Raw genomic sequence first — 25,837 nt, 5'->3', positions numbered from 1 at the left:
GGTAATGTTTCCTTCTCTCTGCCTGACTTCAGGTAGTGGGAAGAATGGCGGTTCATGCAGTTTATATGTGATAATGCTCTCAGAGGCATCCTCATGACATCAGTCATGAATGCTTCCTTTAATCTCTTTCAGGCTTTATTAATGCTCCAGCCACTGCAGTGTTTCAAAGAGGGAAGAAAGAGTTTAGTTCTTTAAAAAAAAACAACCAAACAACAAAAGACGCAAAACAAACCCAAAAAACATTTTATGGTCTCTGGGAAGAAACTGTGCTTAAGGATATTTTCACAATGTTTGTTCTGTGATGCGCTTTTCCTTTAAGTTCAGATAGTGAGTAAAGTATATGACACTTCATACATGAAGAAGGTGGTTCTTCTCTCTTTGATGGCTTTTAGGTACACAACTTCATAGATTCTAGCCATGGCATAGAAGAATATGATTTTATCTTTGTACTCCAAGTTAGTTTAGGTTAATTTACTGGATAGTATTCTCTAATGTTCTGGTCAGTTTTTGAGATGAAGTAAAGCTTACTGCTAGTAATTAGGAAATCCATGTATATGATGTCTGGGCAATTATATTTACTTTTTTTTAAATCTGTAATATTTGGTATTCAAATCAGTCATATTTTCAGAAATAGTTCTGAATCTGTCAAGAAAATACCTGACTTATAGATGAATTATTTTAAATCTAGAAAAGTTGGTAAAAAAATAGATACTAAAATTATTTCTTTCAGGTGCAATAAGCTTGTCTGTAGTTGCACAGACATTCAAACGTGGGAATGTCCGTTGTTGTTTTAGAGCCCAAAGGATGGAGTCTGAGTTATTTGTCTTATATTCGTCTAAAAGTTGAATGTAGCACAAGGGTCTAAACTGTTCTTTGGATCCCCCCATGAGCATTATTACACATCTGATATATTGCAGAGTTTTGTTTGACTGTCTTAAGTATAATGGCATTACAGTGTTCTTTTGTGTCTGCTTTCACCAAGTGTTCTGAGGTTCTCCTCTGATCCTGTGTTTCCTGACCACCACATGTCTTTGCAGCATTTCAGGTATATTAGGTCCTCTAATAACAGATATAAGTCACTAGTGGTGGCATTGAACTGTACTTGTGGTGTCCAGGAAAAAACACAGCATGTTTCATTAGAAGAAAAGATGCTTCGTTGAACCTCCATTTCCTACTTCCTTCAGAATTAAATTGAGAACTTCGGAGCTTAGTTGTTAGGTTGTGATCCTGTTTGTTAGCTTTTCCTTACTGTTCAGTCTTACAGTTAAACCTATTTTAAAAAAAAAACAAACAAAACCAAAATCAACAAGATACCAAACCATGAAATCTGAGCTTTTTATTTCAGTTCATCTCTCCTGTGGCTCTGCAGCAGGTGAGGCATACTTCCCACCATGTGTGGAAACACAGGGATGGCACCTTCTGAAGAGAGCAAGCTGATGTAACACTGCACAAAAGGATTTTTTGCTTGTTCTGCCAGTACACCAGGGCTGCTGTTATCTGAATTTGGGGCCGGGTGTTGAAATATGTTGTTTGGTGTTCATTTAGTTTTATTTCTTATGATAGTGCTGTCTCTCATATTTGTACAGAGCCTGGGCCACAAGAATTTGGATGTGTCTAGGATAAACTTACACTTCCTTCACTCCCCAGACCACAGTACAGGCTGAGGGGGAGGAGTCTGTTTAGGGTACTTCAAAACTGCCTCCACTGTGCTTGGGTTCAGCTGGGGCCTTACAAAAGCAGAGCACCTCCTTGAAGGCTGCCCTCATCCTTAGGTCTTCTCAGACATCTGTTGTTTTCTTGTGGTTTTTTATTTATTATTATTTTTCTCACAGAGGATTCCATAACTTATGTATAAATATCTTCATGTGGTGGGTAACTGTATTAAGATACATAGGAATCTAGGCTCTTCTGTGAAAGGAAGGAACCTTTTAGAAGGTTTTAGGCTTTCTTCTTACAAAAAACTATCCATGTACTGTTCAAAGGATCTCAAACTCCACTGTTTCGTGGTCACTGCAGGCAGAGCTGCCCTTGAGCTTCACATTCCCCACCAGCCCCTCCTTCTTGGTTAGAACAAGGTCTTGGTTGCCAGCTGGGGTTAAGCCACAAGACCAGCACAGTATCTCTGTTGGCTCCTCTATCACTTGCAGTAGGAAGTTACCATCAGCACATTCCAGCATCATCCTGGATTGCTTATGCTTTGCTGTGCTGTCCCTCCAAGAGGGGTCAGGGTGGTTTCAAGCTGTTCTCTGCATCTCCCATAGCAAACAGATGGTGCTGCTCATGAAGAAATCTAAAATTGAGAAATTTTTTTCTCCCTTTGTGATCCTTTCGATTGAGATTTGCATGGAGGCAATAAATTGCTCTGAGAAACTTGATGTTACTCACAGGCATGACCTTTCCATGGAAATTTCCATTAAGTGGAATGTACATATACATGTAGAACTTAATTATTTTTATATATGTATATGTGTGGGTACACACACACACATATATATCTATAAAATAAATTTTTTGATAGTTCAGTTAACACAGACTATTCCCTATTATCTGTGGACAGTCATGGAAGGAGGATAGATGAGGATTAGGCTTGGTTGTAACTCCACTTATCTTTAGCATAATTTCCCTGTCAGTGTTACTTCCTTCCGAGTGCAGCTGCCTGTTTGCTTACTGGGATTCAGCTAACTATAAGCAAATTTCAGCCCACCCACTATGCTTCACCATACACCATTGGAAGTTAATAGGTTGGCTTTCAGCTGGAGAGTGTACATTTTTCAGTCCCCTAGTGATTCAGACTGCTAATTTCAGTAAGTTGTTGATGTCCTGCGGTGGCACTCATCTGTCAAGCTTGAATTCTGCAATGGTGTTTTAAGGCTGCAGGACAGATGTATTCAGGAGGTAGGTGTGGATGTGGAATTTAGATTTTACAGAAATGAAATTTCTTTTATTTTTGCCTCTCTTGGATCTTCTAGAACTGTGCTCATTCTCTGTGTGTTCTTGAATAGAATGTTTAAATGAGTCAGAATTTACTTTCCCTATTTCCTCAAGCCCTTGGGAGTAAATTTTATTAGGCCTTGCTGATTGAAGTGTATCTAATGCATTTTCTTGTTTATTTAATCTTTTTGTTAGTATCAGCAGAGATATTTATGATTTGATTGAGCCAAAAAAGCTGAAATGCCTTTATCTGCAGGAATGTCACTCAGATAAGGCATGTTGGTCAGTACATTGTGGGAAACCTGCCCTGCCCTTGTTTCAGACAGCAAGTACTTGTCAGTCCAGTTACTCTCAAATACTGAATTCACATTTGTTCTAAAGTGTACTAAAATGAGTGTAAACGGGGAAAACACTACAGCATGAGTGGCTCTTAGCTTAGCAGATGGAGCCAGGGCAAGCTGTACTGCCAACTGGTAAGAACGAGGAGAAGCTGAAGCAGGTGTTGTCTGTTTTAATGACGAGCAACCCAAGTTACTGACAGTCACTGTTTCTTGGGTTGAAGTTGACTTCTGCTTGAGATTCAAAAGGATTTTAAGATAAAGACATCCATTTATCCTGAGGTTTGTAAAGAACTACTACAACATAGTATAGATGAAACGTTTGTCTCTGCAGGTTTTATAGTTTACTGTGATTATATTGGTGCCACCATTTTTGAGCATGAATAAAATTAAATCAAGTACTAATGTTGGGTTAAAACACGCACTTTCCATCCTTTCTTGCACACAGAAGTAGTTGATTTAAATTAACTGTTGTGTTGAGTGAGAGATTCTGTTGACACTTGAAATAGTACTGAGCAGTTCATTATTTGAAAGTTATAAAGGAGCAAGCAGTAAGATTTGTCTCTGCAGTCAATATTGGTCAGTTGTAGGTTGGTACATAGGGGAGGCACTGCACCTTGGCTTATGCAAAAAATACAGAAGACAAAAAAATCCCAGCTAGGGAAAACTCAGAGTGACTAGAACATGCAGTATCTGACTGCAGTAGAAAGAATCTTTTGCAAGGGTTTTAGAAGTCGTCTGAGAAAGCTTGATTTGGGGTGAGTTTTGATATTCAAAATCCCAACAACTTCATTGTAAATTAGGTGGGTAAGTTGATGTTTGATGAAAAGATTACGAAAAATTTAATTGGAAATACTCACAAGAAACGATAGGAAAGTAATTTGATTTTAAACTTTGCTCCACAACTAAAAGCAAGAAAATAAATGTTTTGAACTTTTCTGATTATTATATAATATTCAGAAACTGCCTATCATTGTAGTTTTGTCTGCCCTTCTATGTAAAGAAGTAAAAATTGCAATGAAGTACAAACTAAATGAAGAGTGAGGATGTTGAGGGTGTTGTTATTCATTACTCCCTTTTTATGGACATGGACATCTTTCTAGTACACAAGGGAATATTTGATTCTCATTCTCTGAAGCATCCTTTCTCTTCCTTTCTTTTGTAATGAACCCATGTGTACACAAGTTTCACAACTCTGTAGTTCTGTCTTGTCTGAAATTGGCAGTTTACATCAGGTGGACAGAGAGATGCAGTCACAGGTGTCCTGTTGATTTCAGTAGAAGTTAAATGTTTGCATTCCTATGAGGATAAGGGCCCAAGATATCTTGAGAACCCAGTGCAGTAATTTCCCAAATTAATGTGTATTAAATTATTTTCCTAGAAGAAATACTCCGTGGATGTCAAGTTTCTTGAGAGAGGTTTCTCAGCTTCATAAAGTGAGATCCCACTTTCCCGTGAATCATCTTTTCCATATTTGTGCGTCAAAAGAAGTACAAATCAGAGAAGTCGTTACCCTTGGAGTTGCCCAAACTTCATGCAAAATATTTTGTCTATTGTTTCCTTTTTCCCCCCTTGTATTAAAATATCTATGTGCCAAAAGAGCTGGAGGGAATACTCCGTTCTCAAGTAGTTGTATCTGCTGGCTACACGAGGAATCTGTACATAGACTCTTGATTAAAAACACGCCAGAATGCAGGAAAAGAGCAAACTCTAAGGAGTAATTTTGTGAGCAGAAGTGACTAGTAAAGCGTTGTTTCCTGTTAATGGTGCCTTGTGGTTGACTGGAGTCCCTGAATTAAATGTTTTGTCACAAGTACAGCACCTGTAGGGGAAGATGTCTGCTCCCACCCCTGTGGCTGGTTCCCATGGAGTTGCCCTGTAATTAGGAAGTAAAGGGATGCTGTTGTAGGCAGTGTGGGTTTAGGAGTCTCTCCTGCCACCCACCTACCTTTGCAGAGCATGCAAAAAGTGAATTGTCTTTGAAACATCTCTGCTTAATCATATCTGATTCAAGTCAGGTGATGTGTAGAAATTATGAGGAGATCTGGATGCAGACACATACTGTGACTGCAGGAGTGTTGTGTCTTTTGAATCTGTGTCACCTTCCTGACAGCAATTTCCTTATATTTATGCATAAATGGTTTTGGTGGTGGTGACATTGCTTAGTCAAAATTATTAATTTAATTATTAATCCACATGTGTCTGAGAGCAGTTGTAAATCTAGAGGACGAAAACCAAATGTTTCTGAATACCCCCTCTGTTACAGGTCTTTGTAAGGACTGCATTCTGCCCTTCTGGTTTGTTTCCTTTTTATGGACTGTGTACACAATGGCTATTGTAAATACCAGCTTTCCGTTTGCTGCTGGATGTAAAATTTTTAATTTATGTGCCATCATTATTTCAAAAATAACAAGAAAATAATCCCAAAATACCTTATTGTGTGAAAGAGTCCTTTCCATTTAGGCAGTTAGATAAGCAGCCCATTTCCTCTGAATGAATATTGCTAAAGTTGCCTGCAGTAGTTTCTATATCTGGACTGAATTCAGGTTTTCCAGGTGTGTGTTTCTTGTTGTACAGATGGTTTTTGAATGCATTTTGAGATTAAACTGAGAATATCTAAACAATCAATTGAACATTACATTTTTATGATAAATGGAGAAAAATTTGGGTTGGAAGAAGTATTAATATAGAATAGAAAGTTGGTAGTGTGTAGATAGGTATGAAAAGGTATCAGTTGTGGATGAGTTCAATCAAGAGTTGTTGGGGGGAAATGCATTTAGAATTCTTGCACGTATGGCATATGAATGCTGATTTTTCCCTTACAATTGACATTAGTTTTAGAAATCAATTTTACTTGCTAATATATAACTGGAGAATTTGAAAGAGAGCAACAATTTAAGGGTGGGGGGTTTTTTTGTTTTGTTTTTGGTTATGTTTTGTGTGGGGTTTTTTTAAGAGCAATGTTGTGAAGCCAAACTAAAACTAGTAGGAATGATTTGTGGTGACTTCTGAGTAAATACAGGCTAAGAATATAAAAATAGGTGTTAATGAGAGCGGGAGTTGCCATACTTTCCTAAGGATTTGAGATCAGAAAAAAAAGAATGTTCAGAGTGTGTGAAGGGAAATGTTACAGTTCTCATGTTTTTTTAATAGGTAGGGAGTGCACTGTGTTATTATGGAAGTGATTTAGATTTGGCCTGGGACTTGACCCATTTGTTGAGAAAGGTTTAAGAGTAACAAGCTCTGTTTGTCAACTGGATGGATGGATGCACTCATAAACCATACTTTCAAATATGAATACTTCCATATATTTATTTGATGCTTCATTATGATTAAATTTCATTTTTAGTAGTAGTATTTTGGTACTGTTTTCATGTGGGTAAGTGTTAGAAATTCGTAGGGTTCAGATTTCAGAAAGTTTTGACCGTCTTTCACATTGTTGTTAAGCTTGCACTAATTTAATATGTTGCTCAAGTCTAGAGGAAGAAAAGGTGTCATGACCAGGTATTTGAACTGAGGATTCTTTCTGAACAGGGCAAGATGATGAAATAATTAACAAAATGGTCATATAACATAAGTTATCCATACTAAAAATAGATGTTTGCTTCCATTCACTTGCTCTTTTGTGATCTGTGAAACAAGATGACATTGGGAAAAGTGAGCTGTGAATTCACCTCACTGCAAGTCGTTTTTTCATAGAACAAACCTATAAACTAATTTCAGAGTGAAAAGTAATGAATTCATAGCATTCATTTTGCTTATGACTTAATTACGATTTATATTTGCAAAATGTCTTATTACCTGTAAGTGGAATCTATTTTTACTAGAGTGCACTTTCCATTTAAGTATTTTTATGAAGTATCCAGACTAAGAATATTTAAAAATTATAAGCATAACTAAAATTTGTGTATGTTACCTTCTTTTGAAGTGTGGTTACTGGATTGATGTAACTAAATGACTCTTTCTCTCCTGCTACTTTTGTATAGAAATTAATGAATTTGTGTTCCATGCTCTTCTGAAAACGTGTCCAACTTCCTTATTATCCCATTACTTATCTCAAACTTGTTTGTGTGTGCTATGTCTTGCCATGGCTTTTCCTTTCAAGTTTCTAATAAACAAGACTTTTGAGATAAAACTTGGGTAAAAGCATTCAAAGAATTTTCAGAACTCAGTGAGTATTTTATGTATTTAGGATCACAACTTGTGAAACTTTCTGTCCAGCGCATCAGATGCATACAAGACCACTCTCCTGTCTGCATTTAGGGAAAAAACTCAAAAAATGTTGAAAATATGTCTTTAAATTGAAGATGAAGAACAGTTTTTATTGATCCTAATGGTTCTCTTTGATTAGTCTGTCCTTTGAAACTGAAGCAATCATTCATTTAGAGAAAGATTGTTAATTTAACTTGCTGCCTCCTCTTTTTAACTTAAGCTGATAAATAAAACCAAATAATTGTATCCTGTTATAAAATTACTGTATTGTCATGGAAAAATTACCTTTCATCAATGTACTAGTAAGCAAATGCTTTTATCTATGTACATATCATAACAGGTATACAGCAGTACAACTTTGCATTACTACAGGAGGTAAGATTCAAAGATTATTCTTAATTTAGGCTCAGACCTGCAAATACATGTATGTAAGAGTACATGGTTTTGAGGTGTCTCTTATTTCTGACTTGTCGTTCATGGGGACACTGACATAAGTGATGAAAGTCAGTTCAGATGGTACCACTAGGGAATCCCTTCACTTGATTCATTAGGAACTCTGAAGGCTCCATCTGAAGCAGTATGCCCTTAAAGGATGGTTTGAAAACATTCTGTGTTTAGATAATATAAGCATAAGAGTGCGTAAAAACAGGACCAAGAAACTGAGTAGAAAAATAAGGTTAAAGGTTTTTTTTTTAGATTTCATAAATAGCTAGATCCATCAGTGCTTTGGGTTCTAGATTTACTCTTTACTGCATCCTTAGTGATACAAAGGAGGTGTGGATCAAAGCAAAAAGGGCTGTGGTGCAAGAATCTCTGGCACATGTGCGTGTGTGCTCACAGATGTAGGTGGTTTATGTAGGAACTTACTACTTCCAGAAAATGTTTGCTGTAGGGTGGTTACAGGTGTTGGGAAATATATTTGTCACCTTCGAAATGCAGAATCTGTTCAAAGTTTGATTTATATTAATGGGGATTGTTTTTTTTTTTTCAATAAAATTATTAAAATTGCCATGAGGTGAACTGCGGTCAAAATAAAAATATCTTAATCAGCATTATTTTACAGTGATCACTTAATCAGGAAGAAAGCAAAGATGATTGTAGTTGAGAAATAGAGTGCCGGATCTGGTGCACAGTTAGGTACTTAAGAGTTATGATATGGCCTTTATTCTCAAGTGGGCCAAATCAAGTTTATTATAGGCAATTTACATTCTAATGGTACTGAATTGTCAAATGATTAATTATTTTTTTATTTCAATTGCATTAGTTTTAAGGTAACGCTGAAAGAGTGCTGAAGTTCTAGGATTTTTGAAGACCTTTAAGGAGTATGCTTGGTTTGATAAAGGGCTACTCTTGAAGTCATAATTCCCTGAAGTGTCACAAAACTAAGAAGAGTTCTTGGAACATGACTTAATGTCACGTTTTTTTACAATTACAGTCTTTTTGTCATTGTGTCAATGCAAAAGAACCAGGCAATTATGAACCCAGCTTGAATACAAGGAGCAAGCAAATGAGTAGCTTGCAGTTCTTACAGCAGAAATAATATAGGATGGTGGCATAAAAATGGTGTGAGGTATGTGTAGAGTGGGAGCTTAAGCTGTGGAACTGGAAGAATTTCTGTGGACATAGGAAGGGTGTTTTTTCTTCTTTTGTGACTGGGAACTTGAAATTTGAATACAAAGTCATATTATTTTAACCTAGGCAAAATTCTTTCACATGACACTAAGTTCCTACTCACTACAGTTTTTAGTATTTCCATTTGACTTACATTATATCAAAGTTATTCTTGCTTTTCTGAATTTTCAACTTTATTTTAATGTTTGAACTTTGGTTTAATGTAATGAATGCAGGGCTTCATATAACATCTTACATTTCAAATGTTGTCTATAAGGGCAGAATTAAGAGTGTAATTGTATGCATTTGTAGAAGGTCTCAAGCTCTGCTTGGGGCTTTTGAGCTCTGTTGCAATGCAAATATAAACAAGTGTCAGTGAAACCCACAGGATATGAAGTGCTTAGGAGCAGGTTTATGCCCTGCTTTTAAAGAATATTTTGTGTAAAAGTATATTGTTATGTGTTCTTGTTCATACAGTGGGCACCAGCCTGTAACATCCTGAAGAAGAATTTGCCTGCTATTTGAGCTTGGCTGCAACACTGGCCTTCTGTGAGGCCAGGCCCTTGCCACTTGGTGGGAACTGTCTGCAGGGATGTGCAGAGAATTTGGGAGTAAAAACACCGTAAAGGAGGAGGGAGAGACAGGACTCAAACGATTCGTGTGCTGTGTGAGACTTGACAGGTGTGCGTTTTGGCAAGTTCCGAGTGTAAATGTACACTAGGAATACATGGCTACACACGAGTCATTTTAGAGGAGAGTTTGTGGAGTCTGATCACCCTCCTTCTCACAAGGATTAGAGCGTATCCTTTAACTAATTTAAAGAGATTAAAAGTACTTTCAGTTTTACAGAGCTTTTATAGCTTTTTTTCCTCCTCCAAACTGAAAATTAATAGTGTTAGTTGCTCATATAAGGACGTAATGAAACTCTCAGTGTCAGCAAAAAGTCAAATGTCTGACCTCAATATATTTGCTTTATATATATTTCCTTTAATGAAAATTCTGAAGTAAAAGGAAGACTGGATGATGTAGTGTAGCTCTAGTCCTTGCTTGTTAGTCACAATTTAATGAAAAGTGAAGGCACTCAAGACTAGTGGCTGTAAAAGGAGAAAGAAAATGCATCAAGGAATTTGAGAAAGGATTGTGGCAGGGCATCATCGTGGAAACTAGGACTTCAGGAGAGACTCCAGCTGGGTAGACCAGAGTTTGAAAGGACAAATAAGAAATTAGAGAACTAGCAGAACTTTGCTCATGGTGGCTTCTGTGACAGGTGGGGCAATGGGATGGGGGCCTGGAGATAGAGAAATAGGTATGAGCAGACTGATACAAAAGGCAGATGTGAGGTTGTAGTGGGTTGACCCTGGCCAGATGCCAGGTACCCACTAAGTCACTCACTCTCCCTCTGCAACTGGACAGAGGAGAGAAAAAAACCAGCTACGGATTCATGAGTTAAGAGCTGGGAGAGGCCACTTACTGATTACCTTCACAAGCAAAACAGACTCAAAGTGGGGATAGTACTTAAATTTATTTCTAACAGGATAAAGCAAAAGAGTGAGAAATAAAATAATCTTAAAAACACCTTCCCCTCACCCCTTCTTCCTTCCATGTTCTCCTTCCTCCCTCCCAGCAGTGCAGGGGGACAGGGAATGGGGGTTACAGTCAGTTGTTTCTGCCACTGCTCAGGGACAGGAATCCTTCCCCTGCTCCTGTGGGGTCCCTCCCACGGGAGACAGTCCTTGATGGACCTCTCCAGCATGAATCCATCCCTTGGGCAGCAGTTCTTCCCAAAGTGCTGTCCCGTGGGTCACTCCTCCATGGGGTGCAGTCCCTCACAGATTAGCTGTACTGATGTGGGTCCCCCACAGGGGCCACAAGTCCTACCTGGGAAAAACCTGCTCCAGAGTGGGCTTCCTTCTCCATGGGCTGCAGGTCTTGGGCAGGACCCTGCTCCATCCTGGGCTCCCACAGGGTCACAGCCTCCTTCATGTATCCACCTGCTCCAGCATGGGCTCCCCATGGGCTGCAGGTGGGTCTCTGCACCCCGATGGTCCTCCATGGGCTGCAGGGGCACAGCTACTCCACCATGTTCTGCATCATGGGCTGCAGGGGCCTCAGCTCCAGCTCCTGGAGCACCTCCTGCCCCTCCTTCTGCACTGACCTTGGTGTCCACCTTGTTATTCCCATGTTCTCACTCCACTCTTCCCTGTCTGGAATTTTTTCTGTGCAACAACCTTCTGTTCTCAAATATTTTATCACAGAGGCTTTACTATCACTCCTGATTGGCTTGGCCTTGGCCAGGGACAGGAAACCCATCCTGGAGCTGGCTGGCATTGGCCAGGGGACAGGGGAAGCTTCTAGCAGCTTCTAACAGAAGCCGCCCCCAACCCCTACCAAAACCCAGCCACAGAAACCCACTACATTGGCACAGATGTGGAGAAAATTGCGGACAGTGTGGCCAGAAACCATCCTGTAAAGTGGCAAGGCAGTGTGGGGACAGGACAGAGTGATACTGGATGATGAGTCTTGTGGGAGAGGTTAGGACTGAGTAGTTGAGAAGGAAAGCATTGGGATAAGGAGTCACAGCAGACAAGAGCTGAAGCTGGATCGTGTATTTGTGAGAGGCAAGAGAAGGCAGCGTAAGGCAGACTGCAATATTTTACTGGTGTTTGAGCATCCCTTAGTATCCTTCTTTCTGTAGCTTCAGAAACAGAGACTCTTACAGTGCTGTGAAATACCTGGGAAGCTGAGCAGGCGCCTTTTTTAGTGCTGGTCCATGAAGAAAGTGACAGCCTGCAGCACTGGTCCTTCAGTGAGTGAGGGTCATGTACTGGATGCCTGTGTTCTGTGGACCAAAGTTGCTAGCTTTCTTCTGGTAAAACACTTCTATGTTACTACAGCATGCAGCAGAATTTCTAGAGAGGATTAATTTCCTTTTTTTTTTTTCTCATTGAGAGGATTATTTGGATTATAAATAAAATATATATTGAACAATTCTTTAATTAGGGATGCAAAACCATAAATGTGGAACAAAGGAAACGATGGAATTAATGATACCTTCACAAGTACTTCAGAGAGTACATATTTCAGGCCTCTGCTGTGGTCATAAAAAATAGTTGGTCTTTACAGTGGAGTGCTGTTACTTGACACACAAGTCATTCTTTTTTCCTTTTTCTTTTTTTTTCCCCTCTCTCATTGAAGTGTGGTTGCGCACTCTTTTTATTGCACAATATTAGGTTTTTTTCTCTGATATTCATCAACACACAGTGTTCCACAAACAGCTCTTTTTCAAGAACCTAGTCAGATTAGAAGGTGTTATCTCTGCTTTACATAATAAAAAATAACTTTGAGGAACTAAGAATTTTACTTAAAGTATTCATTTTTGATGCCTGGTTTATTTTGACTTTTCGGAACATTTAGTAATTCTAAGCACAGGTATGATTGATTTTATTTACAGCTTAAATGTCCAGCATTTTTTGACAGTGAAATACCAGCGTATTGAGTTACATGTCAGATATTGAGGAATGCGAAGTTCAAGCTTGACTGTCAGAAGTGTGATTTTTAATTGACTTGTTTCCAGCTCTATGACAGCATGAGGGATGGAGTCTAAGCAGTGTTCTGCTTTGTAAGCCTAAGACCACCTTTTTCCTTCTCCTTTGTTAGCCTTTCAGGGTTTTTAAATATCACAAAACTTATTTCCTGTCTGCTCTTGACTTTCTCCCAGAGCATTTCCACCCTCTTTATTAGGTGGAACAGGAGTCTTGTAGCACGGTCAGTTAAATCTTGCTTCAGAATTCCAGTCCACAGCAGCATGAATTAAAGTTCAATATTTCACTTTGCTGGCTAGTATAATAATATTTAAACATAGGGTGCTTTACTGAAATTCCTGGGACAGGAAAGAATGGTAATATGCAACAATAATGGCCATATCTTGATGTGGTATGGAAGCGCTGTCCAGATCTGCAGTGGGTGTTTCAGGAACGAAGGGATTATTTTTCATCTGAGTCTGGGAAATGAAAAAACAGAACTACTCTCGATTGCTTGGGAAAGATATTTTATTTTTCTCTCTGATTTTAAAGTTCCTGTTGAAGAATATTTTGTGGTAGCTGTAGCCAAAGATGTCTGGATGGTCTCTCCTTGACTTAAGTGCAAACACGTTACGATCCAAAATATTGTGTCTGTTCTACACCGTAGTACGGGAATCTGTGGACATGCTTCTCATTCTTGGAAAATGCCAGATTCTTAAATTGTACTTACAGATGTTGGCACTTAACTGTTCCTCAGGAAAAACATGTTAAAAATGTTCTGAGGGAGTGAAAAATGAATCTTAACTGTTAAAACTGAGAAGGGTATTTGTGGCTTTTATTTTTTACATTGCCTTAACAAATGTTCTGTGGTTCAGCTGCTATCGCTGTTGACTACAGTGTTTCATCCTGATTTCCTCTGGAGAGTTGGCAGCCTAAACTTTCTTAGGCTGTTCTGCCAACCTTAAGTGGGTGGAGAGGAGAGATTTCTTTTCCATCTCCTCTCAGATTAGGCTTTAAGCAGCTCTGCCTTGCTGATTGTCAATTATTTCCACTTTGTTTTGAGAAATACTGTTTATTCTGGGAGTAGTTTTCTCTCACACTTCCTTTCCGGAGTTTTTTGAAACCTTCAGTTATGGTCTGTCTTAACTCAAAAATGCTATTTACACATTTCATAGTCACAGCTGACAGAAACCAGTGGAAAATAAATACTTCGGATTTGGACTGAGCCTGTAAAATAGAAACACTTGTTAAGTTCCTTTCAGGAATTTAGCAGAAATTTCAAAACTGCAGAATGCTTTTAAAAACGGAGCTGTCAGAGCATTATTTTGCTTTGGGTTTGTGGTCATTTAGTTTGGGGGTTTTTGGGAGGGGGGGTGTGGGGTGTTTTGTTTGTTCATTTGTTTATTGTTGGGAGTTTTTTCTTCCCCCCCCCCCAGGGGTAGGCACTGATCTCTTCTCTGTGGTGACCAGTGACAGAACCCGAGGGAGTGGCCTGAAGCTGTGTCAGGGCTCTTTACCCAGAGGGTGGTTGGGCGCTGGAACAGACTCCCCAGGGAAGTGGTCACAGCAGCAAGCCTGACAGGGTCCAAGAAGTGTTTGGACAATACTCTTGGGCACATGGTGCGACTCTTGGGAGTGGTCCCGTGGAGGGCTGAGTGTTGGACTCTGACCCTGATGGGTCCCTTCCAACTCAGCATATCCTGTGATTCTGTGATAATGAACTTTCACCATTGCTGTTGACAATTCTGGTGGATACAGCTTTTAATTTCTGTACCTTTGGCTTGATGTGGCATTTTACATTGAACAATGCAGTGAGCAGAAGGCTGGGTTTGCTGTGGGATACCTGGATCACTAAGGAAGCATGTTTTGTAATTCCTTTGGGAAGTAAGATGTGGATATCTTACTGCAACCTGGCAGTCAGCAGTACAGTGTCTTCCATCTTAGCAGAGTTAACCAGCCTGTTTATTCAAAAGCAACTATTGCATCAGTGAGACACCAAGAGGAATTCCTAAACATTGTCCTGTTTTCTATTGAAATAAGTTGTGGGGACCCATTCCAATTGCTGCACCAAGTCTGCAGCACTTTCTTTAACAGTCAACATGACCTTCATCTCACTTGGGTTCTTTTCAACCCATGCCTACAGCAGCTCTGTGCTGGGGAGAGGAAGGGGTACTAGCAGGTGAGGGAAGAAGAGGAAGGAGCTCACGACTAGCTCCTCTCCTCTGCCAGCAGGTTAGCCTTGAAAAGTCTGAATTCTAGGGCTTGGCCTGCCCAAGCTCTGCAGACAAAAGCTTGGAGCTGGAGGGAGAGAAAGGCAGGAGTATGAAACTAACTTGGCAAGTAAAGCATCCAATAGTGCTGTTTTGATATTTTGATGTTGTTCGGTGTAATCATGGTATTAAACTATATTGGGCTATAAACCACGTTGCTGTAGTCCCTGTGTCAGCTCTTCTGGAGGTGGACATTTATCTCTGAAAGTTTGAAAATTAACCTCTGTGTTTAAATTAAATTAAATGTGCTGTAAGTAATGCTAGTAACTGCTTCCCTCCCACATAAATATGATAAACAGACTGTTGAAGCTCAATGTCACTACTGCAGAACCCATTGTTTTGCCTCTCTTCTGCTGGATGGTTGTTGTAATTGTAATAAAATCCTCCTTTTCAGGGCCAGGGGGTAGAACATATGTTCCTCTGCATGCCTGGCTTGGCAGATAGAGTCTTCCTGACTGCTTTTTCTCTGTGTTTAGCATGTTACTTCTAATGAAGTTCTGATTAAATTTCAACTGGGAAAAAATCTAAATTTCTAACACTTGTAATATTCTCCTTTTACTGAATTTTATTGTGTGTGTGTTATAAGCATAAGTGGAATGAATGGCTAGAACATAAAATGTGGGGAAGGACCCATGGAGACTTCAATACATTGAAGGAATAGTCATGACAACTTCACCTTGTTTGAAAATGCAGCTTATCTTACTACATCAAGACATTGGTTACCCTGAGGGTGAATTGGGAGATTGGTTTTTCTTGACGTGTTTAATTGGTTGAATAAGTGAAAGGAATCTTGCCAAGAGGGTGGTGGTGCAGTTTTCCCAGGCAGGGTTAGATCGGAAGTATCGGCCAGGTGGAGTGGCCAAGTGTTTTCACAGAACAGTTTTTATAGGTCAAGTCTTATCTGTCCGTCTCCTGCACAGAGATTGATAGCAACATGGAATATTTTTTGGAGTAGCCTCCTCCATAAACACTGTGTATGACTTGTGGTCATAGAGAATTGCCAAATTTGAAACTTTTGTATAATGAACTTCAATTCCTGCTGAGTTGAAATTCCAGGAAGAGCCAAGGGACATGCTGCCCACACTTACTCCTCATTTGGAGGAGGAAGAGTTCTATTTGGCACAGCAAGCTGCTGGACCTTAATCTGTATCACACATGGCTAGCGACCTTGAAAAGAGATGTGTGTGTAGAAAAAAATCATCTATGTCACTGTGTATTTCTGTAGGTTGAATGAAGTACCAAAGGAAATAAATGCTCATACTGCCTTTTGCTCTCAAAAACCTGCGAAGGCAGTGTGTCCCTCTGGTATCTGTGATCAAGGAAACCGCAGCTCCTGCTGAAAAAGAGGATGTTGTGTTCTGTTAACTCCATGCTGATTCTCTTTAGAGAGATGGGGATGTAAACAGGGGAGAGCTTGTACCTGTTTGTTTTAGCAGAGCTGCTTTTCAGGGACCCCTTGGAGCACGTTGCACTTTGAAGACCCGTTCCCTGGCCTGACACTTTGCTCCCTTTGTGACGGCCTGTGTGACATTGCCAGACCGGTTGCAAAAAGTCTGCCTGTTCACCTCATAGTCTGGAAGGCTGGATGTATGACACGGCTGTCTGAAGACAGGCTTTCCAAGACTCAGACTAGGCCAAGTTTTCTGCACTTAACATTGCTGTTGCCACAAGAACAGCAGATGTTTGTGCAGCAGACAAACAACATTGATGATAAAGCAAATTGACCTTTTTTGGAACAAGCTATTTGGGGCACATTCCTAGGGCAATTCTTCTTCCCACCTTTTTTTTTTTTAAAAATTTTCTTTTTTTTCCCCTAGGGATGTATCTTTCTTCATAAAACTGCTTTGCTATACATTGACATCTCTTGTGATGTCAATGTGATAAAAAAATTAGAGGAAGGTTTGCAAACTTTTCCACTAATGCTGATACTGCAAATCATTAAACCTACTCCAAACCTATTTTTGTCGGCTGTATTTTATTGAAGTAGTTATAGTGATGTTTATTTTTCCAGTGTCCCTATGGGAACCTTGGAAGATTTCAGAATGTAATAATTAAAGAATGACAGGCCTTTCCTTGGAATATAAAGTGAGGAAGAGCTTTGTGGTTTAAACAGCTATGCTGTTGCTTGTTAGCAAGATATTTTGCCTTGTACTCTAGCCAGGCCTATAATGGTCAAAAAATGTTGAAGTTGAGAACTGCATGTTTGTTTTCAATCAGTTGTTTTTCAAGTTAAAAGGCCCTAATGGCTTGTTTTAATTTGTTCAGTAGTATTTGTCAGTAGTATTAATATTTGTATTCAATCACTTAGTACGCTACAGCTGAGGCTGTCCAAGTAAGGCAGTACATTTTCTTATCACTTGCTTTTTCTATTGCAAGACTTTCCTATTAAGGGATAAAAGAATAATTGAAAGTTTGGCGAATCTCTGTGAACTTGAGTAATATACTTCTGTTTAAATTACATTTTGGAAATGTTTAAAATGCAATATGAAACCTGTATTTTGGTTGTATAAATAAATATTTTGAATAGATTTATTTATAAAGGTAAAGTAAAAGTATCGTTAAAGTGAAAATTTCAGTGTTATATGGCTGTATCTTTACTATTTGGACCTAAGCCCTGGATGTTTCTGTAGTTATAACAGATGTAACTCCTGGTAGAGAATTGATTTCTGGCATCTGAGAAATTTTAGAAAAATAGTCTGAGTTCAGGCTTTGGAACCTGTGAGATTTTTGAAGGGTTTAATCCATTGTCCCACTAATGTTAGTAGAAGTGTGCTGGATTGCTTAACAGGACAAATGTAAGACTCTGCATTTTTGTGGAGTTGTTTTTCAAACATGATTTACAATGCTACTTTAAGGACTAGGATAAAAAAGTTTTTTGGGGATTTCTAGGTATTAAAACTACAAGTAGCTTGTGTCTTGATTTAGTTTATAAAATTGCTTTGCTGAATAGTAGACAGTAGACTTTTGGACAAGGATGCTGTAGTACCTTGAAGTGAATATTAATATCAGATTTCTGAGTTGAATGATAGATTATCTGTATCAGTGATTTTTAAACAATAATTTTAAAAAGAACTCCTTTTTCTTCTTAATTATTTGAAGTTTTAATTTTTTCTTTTTACCAGAGATTGTGTTATGTAGGTTTTGAGGTGGAGTTATCAGTAACTTGGATGTTTTGCATGCAGGCAGAGAGCATGTTTTAATGAAGCAGGACTGGTTAATTGTAGTGCTAAATGGGGCTGAAGGAGGGGAACAGTCCTCCTGATACTGTTTTACTGCAAAGAACACGGGGGTTACCTGTCTGGAACACAAAGTTGTTGGACTTACTGCTTTGAAAGATAGTATAACAGGGGGAAAATAAGAGGGAAATGAAGCTTATTAACAAATTCAGTTTCTCCACTCAACGTGTTAATGTCTCCAGTGCAACTCTTCTTCCAGAAGCCAAGAACTGACTATTAAGTGTCCCCTATCTTGAAGGAGTAGTCTTCAAAAATACTGCATGATACATCATCTAGGCCAATATTGCCCTTCCAGTTTCCATTCATCAACATTTTAATTTTTCATTGAATACAGTATTGTATTCAATGAATACAATATTCAGTGAATACAATATTTTTTTAAATTAAAAAAAAAAGCAAAAGCAAGCTTACTTCATAAACTTTTTCTCACAGCCGTTTTGGCTTAGTTTTTACTCGTCATTATTTCTAGCTTTAAACTTCATTATATTACAGTAGGGAATATAGGTATAAGCAAAAAGTCCATTGTTTTGGGGGCTTTGATTCCACCTATTCTATGTTACTGTTACCTTGTTTTTTGATTTTGTGGGGGTTGTTGTTTCGGGGGTTTTTTTTAATGATTGATTTTTTTTTCCTTTTTTTTCAGCCAAACCTTTTACGTCTAAAGTGAAACAGATGCGACTACATAAAGAAGATTTTGAGATCCTGAAGGTGATTGGTCGAGGAGCCTTTGGGGAGGTATGTATGTGAAGGAGGTGGAAGGGTGTGAACAGTACTCTTGCAAATCTGCAGCACTGAGGAGAAGACAGATAATAGTAATACACTAGTGTACAGGTTTTTACATTATTTAGCCATAATGGATATTGTAGGCCCACCTAATGTTTGATGCAAGGACATTTTGATTTATACATTCTTTGACAGCTCTTTTAAGTCTTGTAATTTTTGAGAGAAGTTCACATGGATCAGAAAACCATGTTTTGACTGTCTGATGATAAATCATTTCCTTGACTGTAATTCTTTCCAGCCAGTAGGTTGAGGCCGGTGAGTTACTGATGGTATAAAGATCTAGTAATTCCTAATCTTTCTAATAACAAAATAGTACTTTATAGTACTGTTCCAATATATACTATATATTATATATATAATATATTACAGTACTAATAGTTTTCAGCAGCTTAAATTGACATTTAAAGTGACATTTTAGGAACATAGAGAAATCTCTGTTTTCCTGTCATTTAGTTTCCTATTCTTAATGAATGTTTGAATATTTTTCCTGCATTTCTTTTGAAGGCTTTAGCAGATTTTAGTTTCTTTTTCAGTAGTCACCTACCACTATCAAACTATACAATTTTTTGCTGCTTCTGATTAAGCCACCTCTTATTTGAAGTTGTCAGCTAAGGCTGTCGATCACTAGGTTGAGGAAACTTTAGTAAATAAATGTTAGTTTTCTGCCCCTTTTTCTTAATTATTTTGGGTGCATGAGCTTTGTTTCTCATGCAGGACACTGTGCTTTTAGGAAGAACAATTTGGTGTACAACAGTGCCCTGAGTTTTTCGTAGCCAAATATACTGCAGATGTGGGTAGTGTGTAAAGCTTCTGCAGTAGGTACTCCATACTGCCAAAAATACATGTGAACTGAAACCCTAAGAATGAGAAAAGATTTTCTGATCAATGTCTTCATTGCCTTTGGAAATGGAAGTTCTCTTTGGTAAGAGAGAATCTCTGGAGGCTCTGGCATGTGACGTAGAAGAGTTGGTTTCAGGTTCACTTACATGTTTGCATTGTGTGTGAAAATTGGTCTTTACTAGTCTGTGATTATGGAAGAGTAGACTCCTACAGGTAGTATGTAAGGAACAGTAATTTGTACTGTAGTGTGTGTCACTACATACTCTGATGCTTACGTGAAAACGTAATCATTGGGAAGCTGTAAAAATAACAAAAAAAGAGTTGAATTTATTTAGCTACTTTAGCACTCTTGGTTTTGCTCCATCTGGAGTAAAGCTTCTTTATAAAGGAGACTGAAGGCCGAAGTTACTCATGGATAATTTATCTTTAGTCTAAACCTCTGCCACAAAGAATGTTGCAATCTCCATTTTGATGTAAACACTTCTGCTTAAAAGATCAGCCTTTGTCAGTGCTACCACAGGAGCTGCAGCTGAGTTCACGTACAAACTGTGTTAAATATAGGAAAAATTGCTGATATTGGTGCTTCCTTGTCAGAAGGATCATACATGAAACCTGCCTTATATTCTGTTTATAAGAGAAGTAATTTTTGTCTGCTAAATCAGCATCAAACACCACAGCCGCTAAACCACAAAGAAACCATAGTTCTTTCTCAGGAAGTTCTTTGTGGTGAATCATCCCATAAATAGTGAGAATGTAACTTTCCCTGTCCTCTTCTGGGGACAGTCTGTGTAATTGGTTAGTTCTCCTCTTCTAGGAACAGTGTTTCTTTCTAATTCCTTATCTGAGGATAGCATGACTCTACTTAATTGTCAAAATATTCAGTAAGGGAAAAACTGAAGTTCTTTCAGTGAAGATGTTTGGGTTTTTATGTTCCTAAAGTAGGACTTAATAAATATTTGGAAGGATATATGTTAAATTTTCTTACTAGCTTAGCAAAGACAAGTTTCAAGTCCTAGACATTTGTCTGAGAAGGCAACTTCTGTATGAAATTGCGAATTTTCCTTTTAAATAACCAGTAAATATCTGAGCAAGGTTGAAAAAAGGACCACTAAATTTTAGTGCTACTTAAACCACCAAAAACTGTATTAATATTAAATTGCAAAATACTTTTATTTACTGAGGCAGATTAAGAAATCTGAAAGAATGTATTTTCTTTCCAGCAAACTATAAATGAGACCAAGGTTTCTCTAGGTTACTGGGAGGGGTAATTTTTGTCTCCTGAATCAACATAATTCTGAAATTCTGTAGACTACAAAGTTAGTGCAAGTTTTCTTTGGCACTGTCTCAGACTTGTTCTTATTTTGATTTTACACTACTCAATTTCTTCAATTTGCATAGTCAAGAAATATTTCCCTTTTTGTTTTTACAAGTTTAATGTAGACAAAAAGTAGTTTAAACTAGTTACTGCTTGTAACTCTAAGAGTTCCTAGTACTTAATTTTGTTTTTCCCCTTACGCTGTTTTCTGCCAGTCTGAGAACGTTTCCTTTTTGTCAAATTATTGACATACCCCTTCCTTCTTCATGCATGCATTTACTTATTTACAGTTTTATGCCATAGCACTGTCTTTAGAAAGCACAGATGTTTTGCTTGGGGGAGGAGCAGGATTATGCTGGTAAAATTAATAATGTGGGCTTCAAGTGTTTCATTGTGCTGACTTCGAGCATCACAGTCTGAAGAACTTAACAAACAATTCTAAACAGAAAGACTTTAAACTTGGGAGTTGGAAGAACGCTGCTAGGAATGGCGAAGCAACTGGGCAACAGCTCTTGGTTCTAGCTAATACCAAAATTTTCAGTTGATTCTATTATTGCTTAAAAAAGAAAGTTCAGTGCATGCTTATGCAAGCAAATATTACATCTTTTTATTGTTGATATCTCGAAGATGATAAATTTTGTAACTTGAGAACTAGTCAGTTACTCCTAGATTTTGTCATATAGTTATAAACAGTAACATTCCCTCTTCTTGTTTCTGGAGGTCTGCCTGCTCTTGTTGGGCAAGAAAACCAATGCTGAATCTTTTTTCTACTTTCTTTTTTCTTCTTTTTCTTTTTTTTTTTGTCATTTCAATTTTAATTGTTTCCGTTTTAGCTTTTTTTCTATGTAAGGCTATTGATTTTTAAGTGAAGGAAAAGTGTACCGTAGAGACAAGTAGCCAAGCTTGGAGCACAAGGTGTCTGACAGCATGCCAAACTATACTGCTGTTTGTGGGAAATATGGAAAACTTTTGGAAGAATTGAAAAAGAACCAAACCAACATATCTGACTAAACCAAGATATTTACATCAGCACATACCAATAATTTTTTTCCTGGGCTGCTCACAGGAAAATATAAATTTAAATAAACCCCAACTTTTTAAAGTCTAATTTTAAGAAGTTCCAGTAGCAAGACACTTCAGGATAACTAGACAGGATTGATTACCCTTTCTTCTGTCTTGACAGCTTCACTGGGGAAGGGAGAAGATCAAAACAGCACTCTCTGTGTATTTGTGCCTTTGTATAGGTAGTAGATACCTCTGCGTATATGTAAACACTGCCTGGGTTTGTAATCGTGATTCAGAATTTTTTGTTACAATTAGAAACTGCACTACTCTTCGCTGAAGTGTCAGGTTTTTCTTTCATAGCCTTGGAATAAACATTTTAGGATTTACCTTCCTAAAGCACTGAGACACCCCCAAAACGATGCTGTGATTGCCGAAAGATGATGAGGTTTGCGTCTCTTTTGTGTGTCTGTGTGTTGATTATTGATATGGAATAACATTAGTGGCTTTCACAGACTAAAAGACAGCTTCTGACTGATTGTAAACACAGCTGGTAAGCTCAAGTCTATTTTTGTTCTTTAGTCACTCTTCAATGCTATTACACATTCACAGAAGGTACTGAGCCCTTGATCGTGCCACAGAAGGTCTATGCTCCAGCTGTTCACCAAAGGCAGTGCCATAGTTCTTAAGAGTTGTGTCCAAGTGAATGCTGAACAGGAGGCTGCAAATTTAGGCAGCAGTGCAGTTAGTGTATGTCTTTCAATAACTGAGTCCCTTGCAGAATAAAAGCCTTTGCAGAATTGGACGTGCTAAGGCAAGAAATGAAATCCTGAAGGTGGCCTTGAAATACATGTATTGTCTTATGCCTCTGGGTGGTTAATGGTGGGGAAAAACTTATTTTTCATGCTGGACAGCAGCAGCTAGGCAGCTCTAGGAGCAACCTTTTAATTTTTCCCTGCATCAGTCCCAAAACCCTTACAAGTCTGTAGGGCAGAACTCATCCGAGTTATGCATGATACAGTTTTAATGCTGACTAGTTGCAACATTAAAGCCTTCTCCTCCTGCCATTTGTCATTAGAAATTGATACAGATAATGTCTTACCAGAGTTTCCAACTAGTTTTAGATGGTGAAGTAAAAGGAGAGTGAGGATCAAATCTGCACTGTGGCTTATATATCACTGCAGAGGATTCATATTTTCCCTCTTAAAGAAAATTGTGATGCCCAGTCTTGGGGTACCGTGCACAGCAGAGCACAGTCTTTAAGAATTAAAATTATTATATTATAGGCTAAAGCAATAATCTATTTTTGTGTTTCAAAACTGAAAGTTCCTCGAGGGATCCCAAGTCTGAACTTGAACCTCATGCATGAAGTAACCTTTAAGAATTTCAGTGCATAGACTAGTTTAAACAAGTAAATGTAGTACCTTTCTATCTCATCTCCTTTTTTTCTACCTTATTTCTTTTTTCTGTCTCCTCCTCCCCCCTGCCCCATTCCTACCCCCGTAACCCCAGGAGGCAGCAGTGTCAAGAGCAGGGTTGATAATGTGGTGCTGCACATATGGGAAGTGACAGCTGCTCCGTCTGTGAGCCTATAGCTGGGCAAGAGGTACACTTGGAGATATGCTTTGGCTTAGACATCACAGTATTGCAGTCCTTCAGCCTGCGCTTTTGCCGTGTTCATGAAGCTGTTGCAGCTGATGACACATTTGAAGATGGTTGAAAGAGGTTTGCCTGACACTTTCTTCAAACTGTCTGATCCTGTATTTTCTTTTCTCTTATCACTGCCTTCACACATAGCTGGTTTACTGATTATGAAAGAGGTGAAAAGAATGTAGGATTCAGCCTTCATATTTTTTTGTCACTGGCCTGCAGGATGAGGATGATGATCATCTGTATGACAGCATGTTGGTTTGTAACCAGATGCACACAGAAATAAACTTTTATCTGTATAAGTATTAAGATTTATTTGAAAGGGAAGAGGCAGAACAGGATAGTTGGAGAATGGTTGTTAAAATTTATTGATTACTGAACTTTTGTATAGTTGGGATGATAGTGCAGTGGTCTGGTCTAGTTTTGATTAACAACTCTGAGTTTGTGGCAGATTCGTACTCATTTTGGTTAAATGAGTATGAGCTTTCCATACCCACGGAAACCTGAATGTGTAAACGTGCTTGTGTAAACTTCTTCCCTCCCTCTTTCCTAAAAATATTCTATGTTGGCTTATATTATAGCTAAACAAAACTACTGTTCTCAGAAAGGAACTGTGTCAGTGAACTTTGTTAATTTATTATTACAGAGGCCTATGGTATTTAGTGTTTCAGAAGCTGTGGGGGGAGGAGGGGCAGGTGGGCAGGCCTGTGTTCCTTAAGTTTTACTTCTATAGAAATTGTGGATTTCACTGTTTCCCTGCTACTGACAACAGGCATGATAAAGAGCTCATTGGACATCAGGTGGGAAAAAAGTATGAAGTCATACTACCTTTGAAGAAAATCTGGTATGTTATATGAAATGACAGTGGAAGTTGTTTTATGGCAAATCTACAGACTGATTTTGTTTAAAACCTAAAATACCTTGTTTCTTTTGATTTACAATCTGCTACACTGTTACCTTTTCTTGACGCCTCTATAATTTAAATTAGTGCGTAGACTGAAGTCCAGGAGCATAAAGCACAGTGCCAGAGACAGCCTTGTTAGGGTATGATAGAGCAAGAGTTGTGATGGTCAGAAATACCATTGTTCATTGACAGTCACCTAGAAAAAATGATACATAATGAGACTGTGATACATAATGAAAGCTTACAATAGATGTGGAACTTTCCTCTGTTGTTGTGATATTTCTTTCTTGATGGCAATGGCGTGATACTGTGTGGATGGTAAAAACATGTCTGGAACACTCAGGACAAAACCTCCAAAACTGAAAGATTACATAAAAATGGAAACAAGACGTGTTTTCATGTTGTAACTTATTTATCTTTCCCTTTTCCAGGTTGCAGTGGTAAAACTGAAGAATGCAGATAAGGTTTTTGCCATGAAGATACTTAATAAGTGGGAGATGCTGAAGAGAGCTGAAGTAAGATTACTGCAATGTTTTCCATGATCATGCACCCCCTTACTTTGCTGAATTGTCACTTCTCTGTCCACGAGACACGCTGTGTTAGAGGGGTTGAGGAGGTGCTTCACAATTTACTGACAGTGTAAACATTAATATTAAATAAGCTTAAAGCAGTTCATCAGAAGGGTTAAAATGGCATGGAATCTTGACTTAGGTGGGGCTGGATGTTTTTGACATTATACCTTTTTTGTAATTGCTCAAGAATTACCAACTACACAAGCGATCTTTTAATGCATTTGTTCCACTTAGGAATGCAGTCTTTAGCAAGTCTTTTCCATGGTGGAAGGTAGTTACTGAGCTTTAAAAAGGTAATTGCTGAGCCGTAACTCACCAAGCCTATTAGTTTATCAGTAGTTAGAATTTAGTCAAGGCCAATTAGTAGGTTGAAAAATCAGAAAGATAAAAGTTTCAAATTTGAGTGCATATTTTGTAAAAATGTCCATCTGCAAAAATCTGTGATAAAAAGTTCCTCATTAAAGCTGGAGTCCATTTTGTGTCTGAAAAAGGTGGAACAGCAGTTTTACCAGCCCTGCTTTGCCTTAGCTTCCTACTGTCATTATACAATTCAGCTCTTCATAAAGTCCTCGATATATTTCCCTGGATTCCTTTGGAAAGAAACTTATAAAATGCAGTCTACACCCGAAGACCTGTGTATTAATTTTAAATG

At 38.3% G+C, this 25,837-nt stretch overlaps 1 protein-coding gene across 10 annotated transcripts in view; it reads left to right on the top strand.

Annotated features, from left to right (window-relative positions):
- CDC42BPA (CDC42 binding protein kinase alpha) overlaps nt 1–25,837 on the top strand; it is a 186,856-nt gene that overhangs the window by 42,167 nt on the left and 118,852 nt on the right. For all 10 annotated transcript variants that reach the window (XM_027713001.2, XM_039378680.1, XM_027712995.2 and 7 more), the window contains exons 3-4: nt 18,763–18,854; nt 25,045–25,128. In XM_027713001.2, the coding sequence (XP_027568802.2) occupies nt 18,763–18,854; nt 25,045–25,128 (176 nt within the window). The remainder of the gene's footprint in view (nt 1–18,762; nt 18,855–25,044; nt 25,129–25,837) is intronic.

This window comes from Pipra filicauda, unplaced genomic scaffold, assembly GCF_003945595.2.
Source record: "Pipra filicauda isolate LSUMZ 115617 unplaced genomic scaffold, ASM394559v2 scaffold143_size2779998_pilon, whole genome shotgun sequence".
Taxonomy (NCBI): domain Eukaryota; kingdom Metazoa; phylum Chordata; class Aves; order Passeriformes; family Pipridae; genus Pipra; species Pipra filicauda.
The sequence above is the reverse complement of the archived record's forward strand: the minus strand, read 5'-3'. Positions and strand labels throughout refer to the sequence as shown.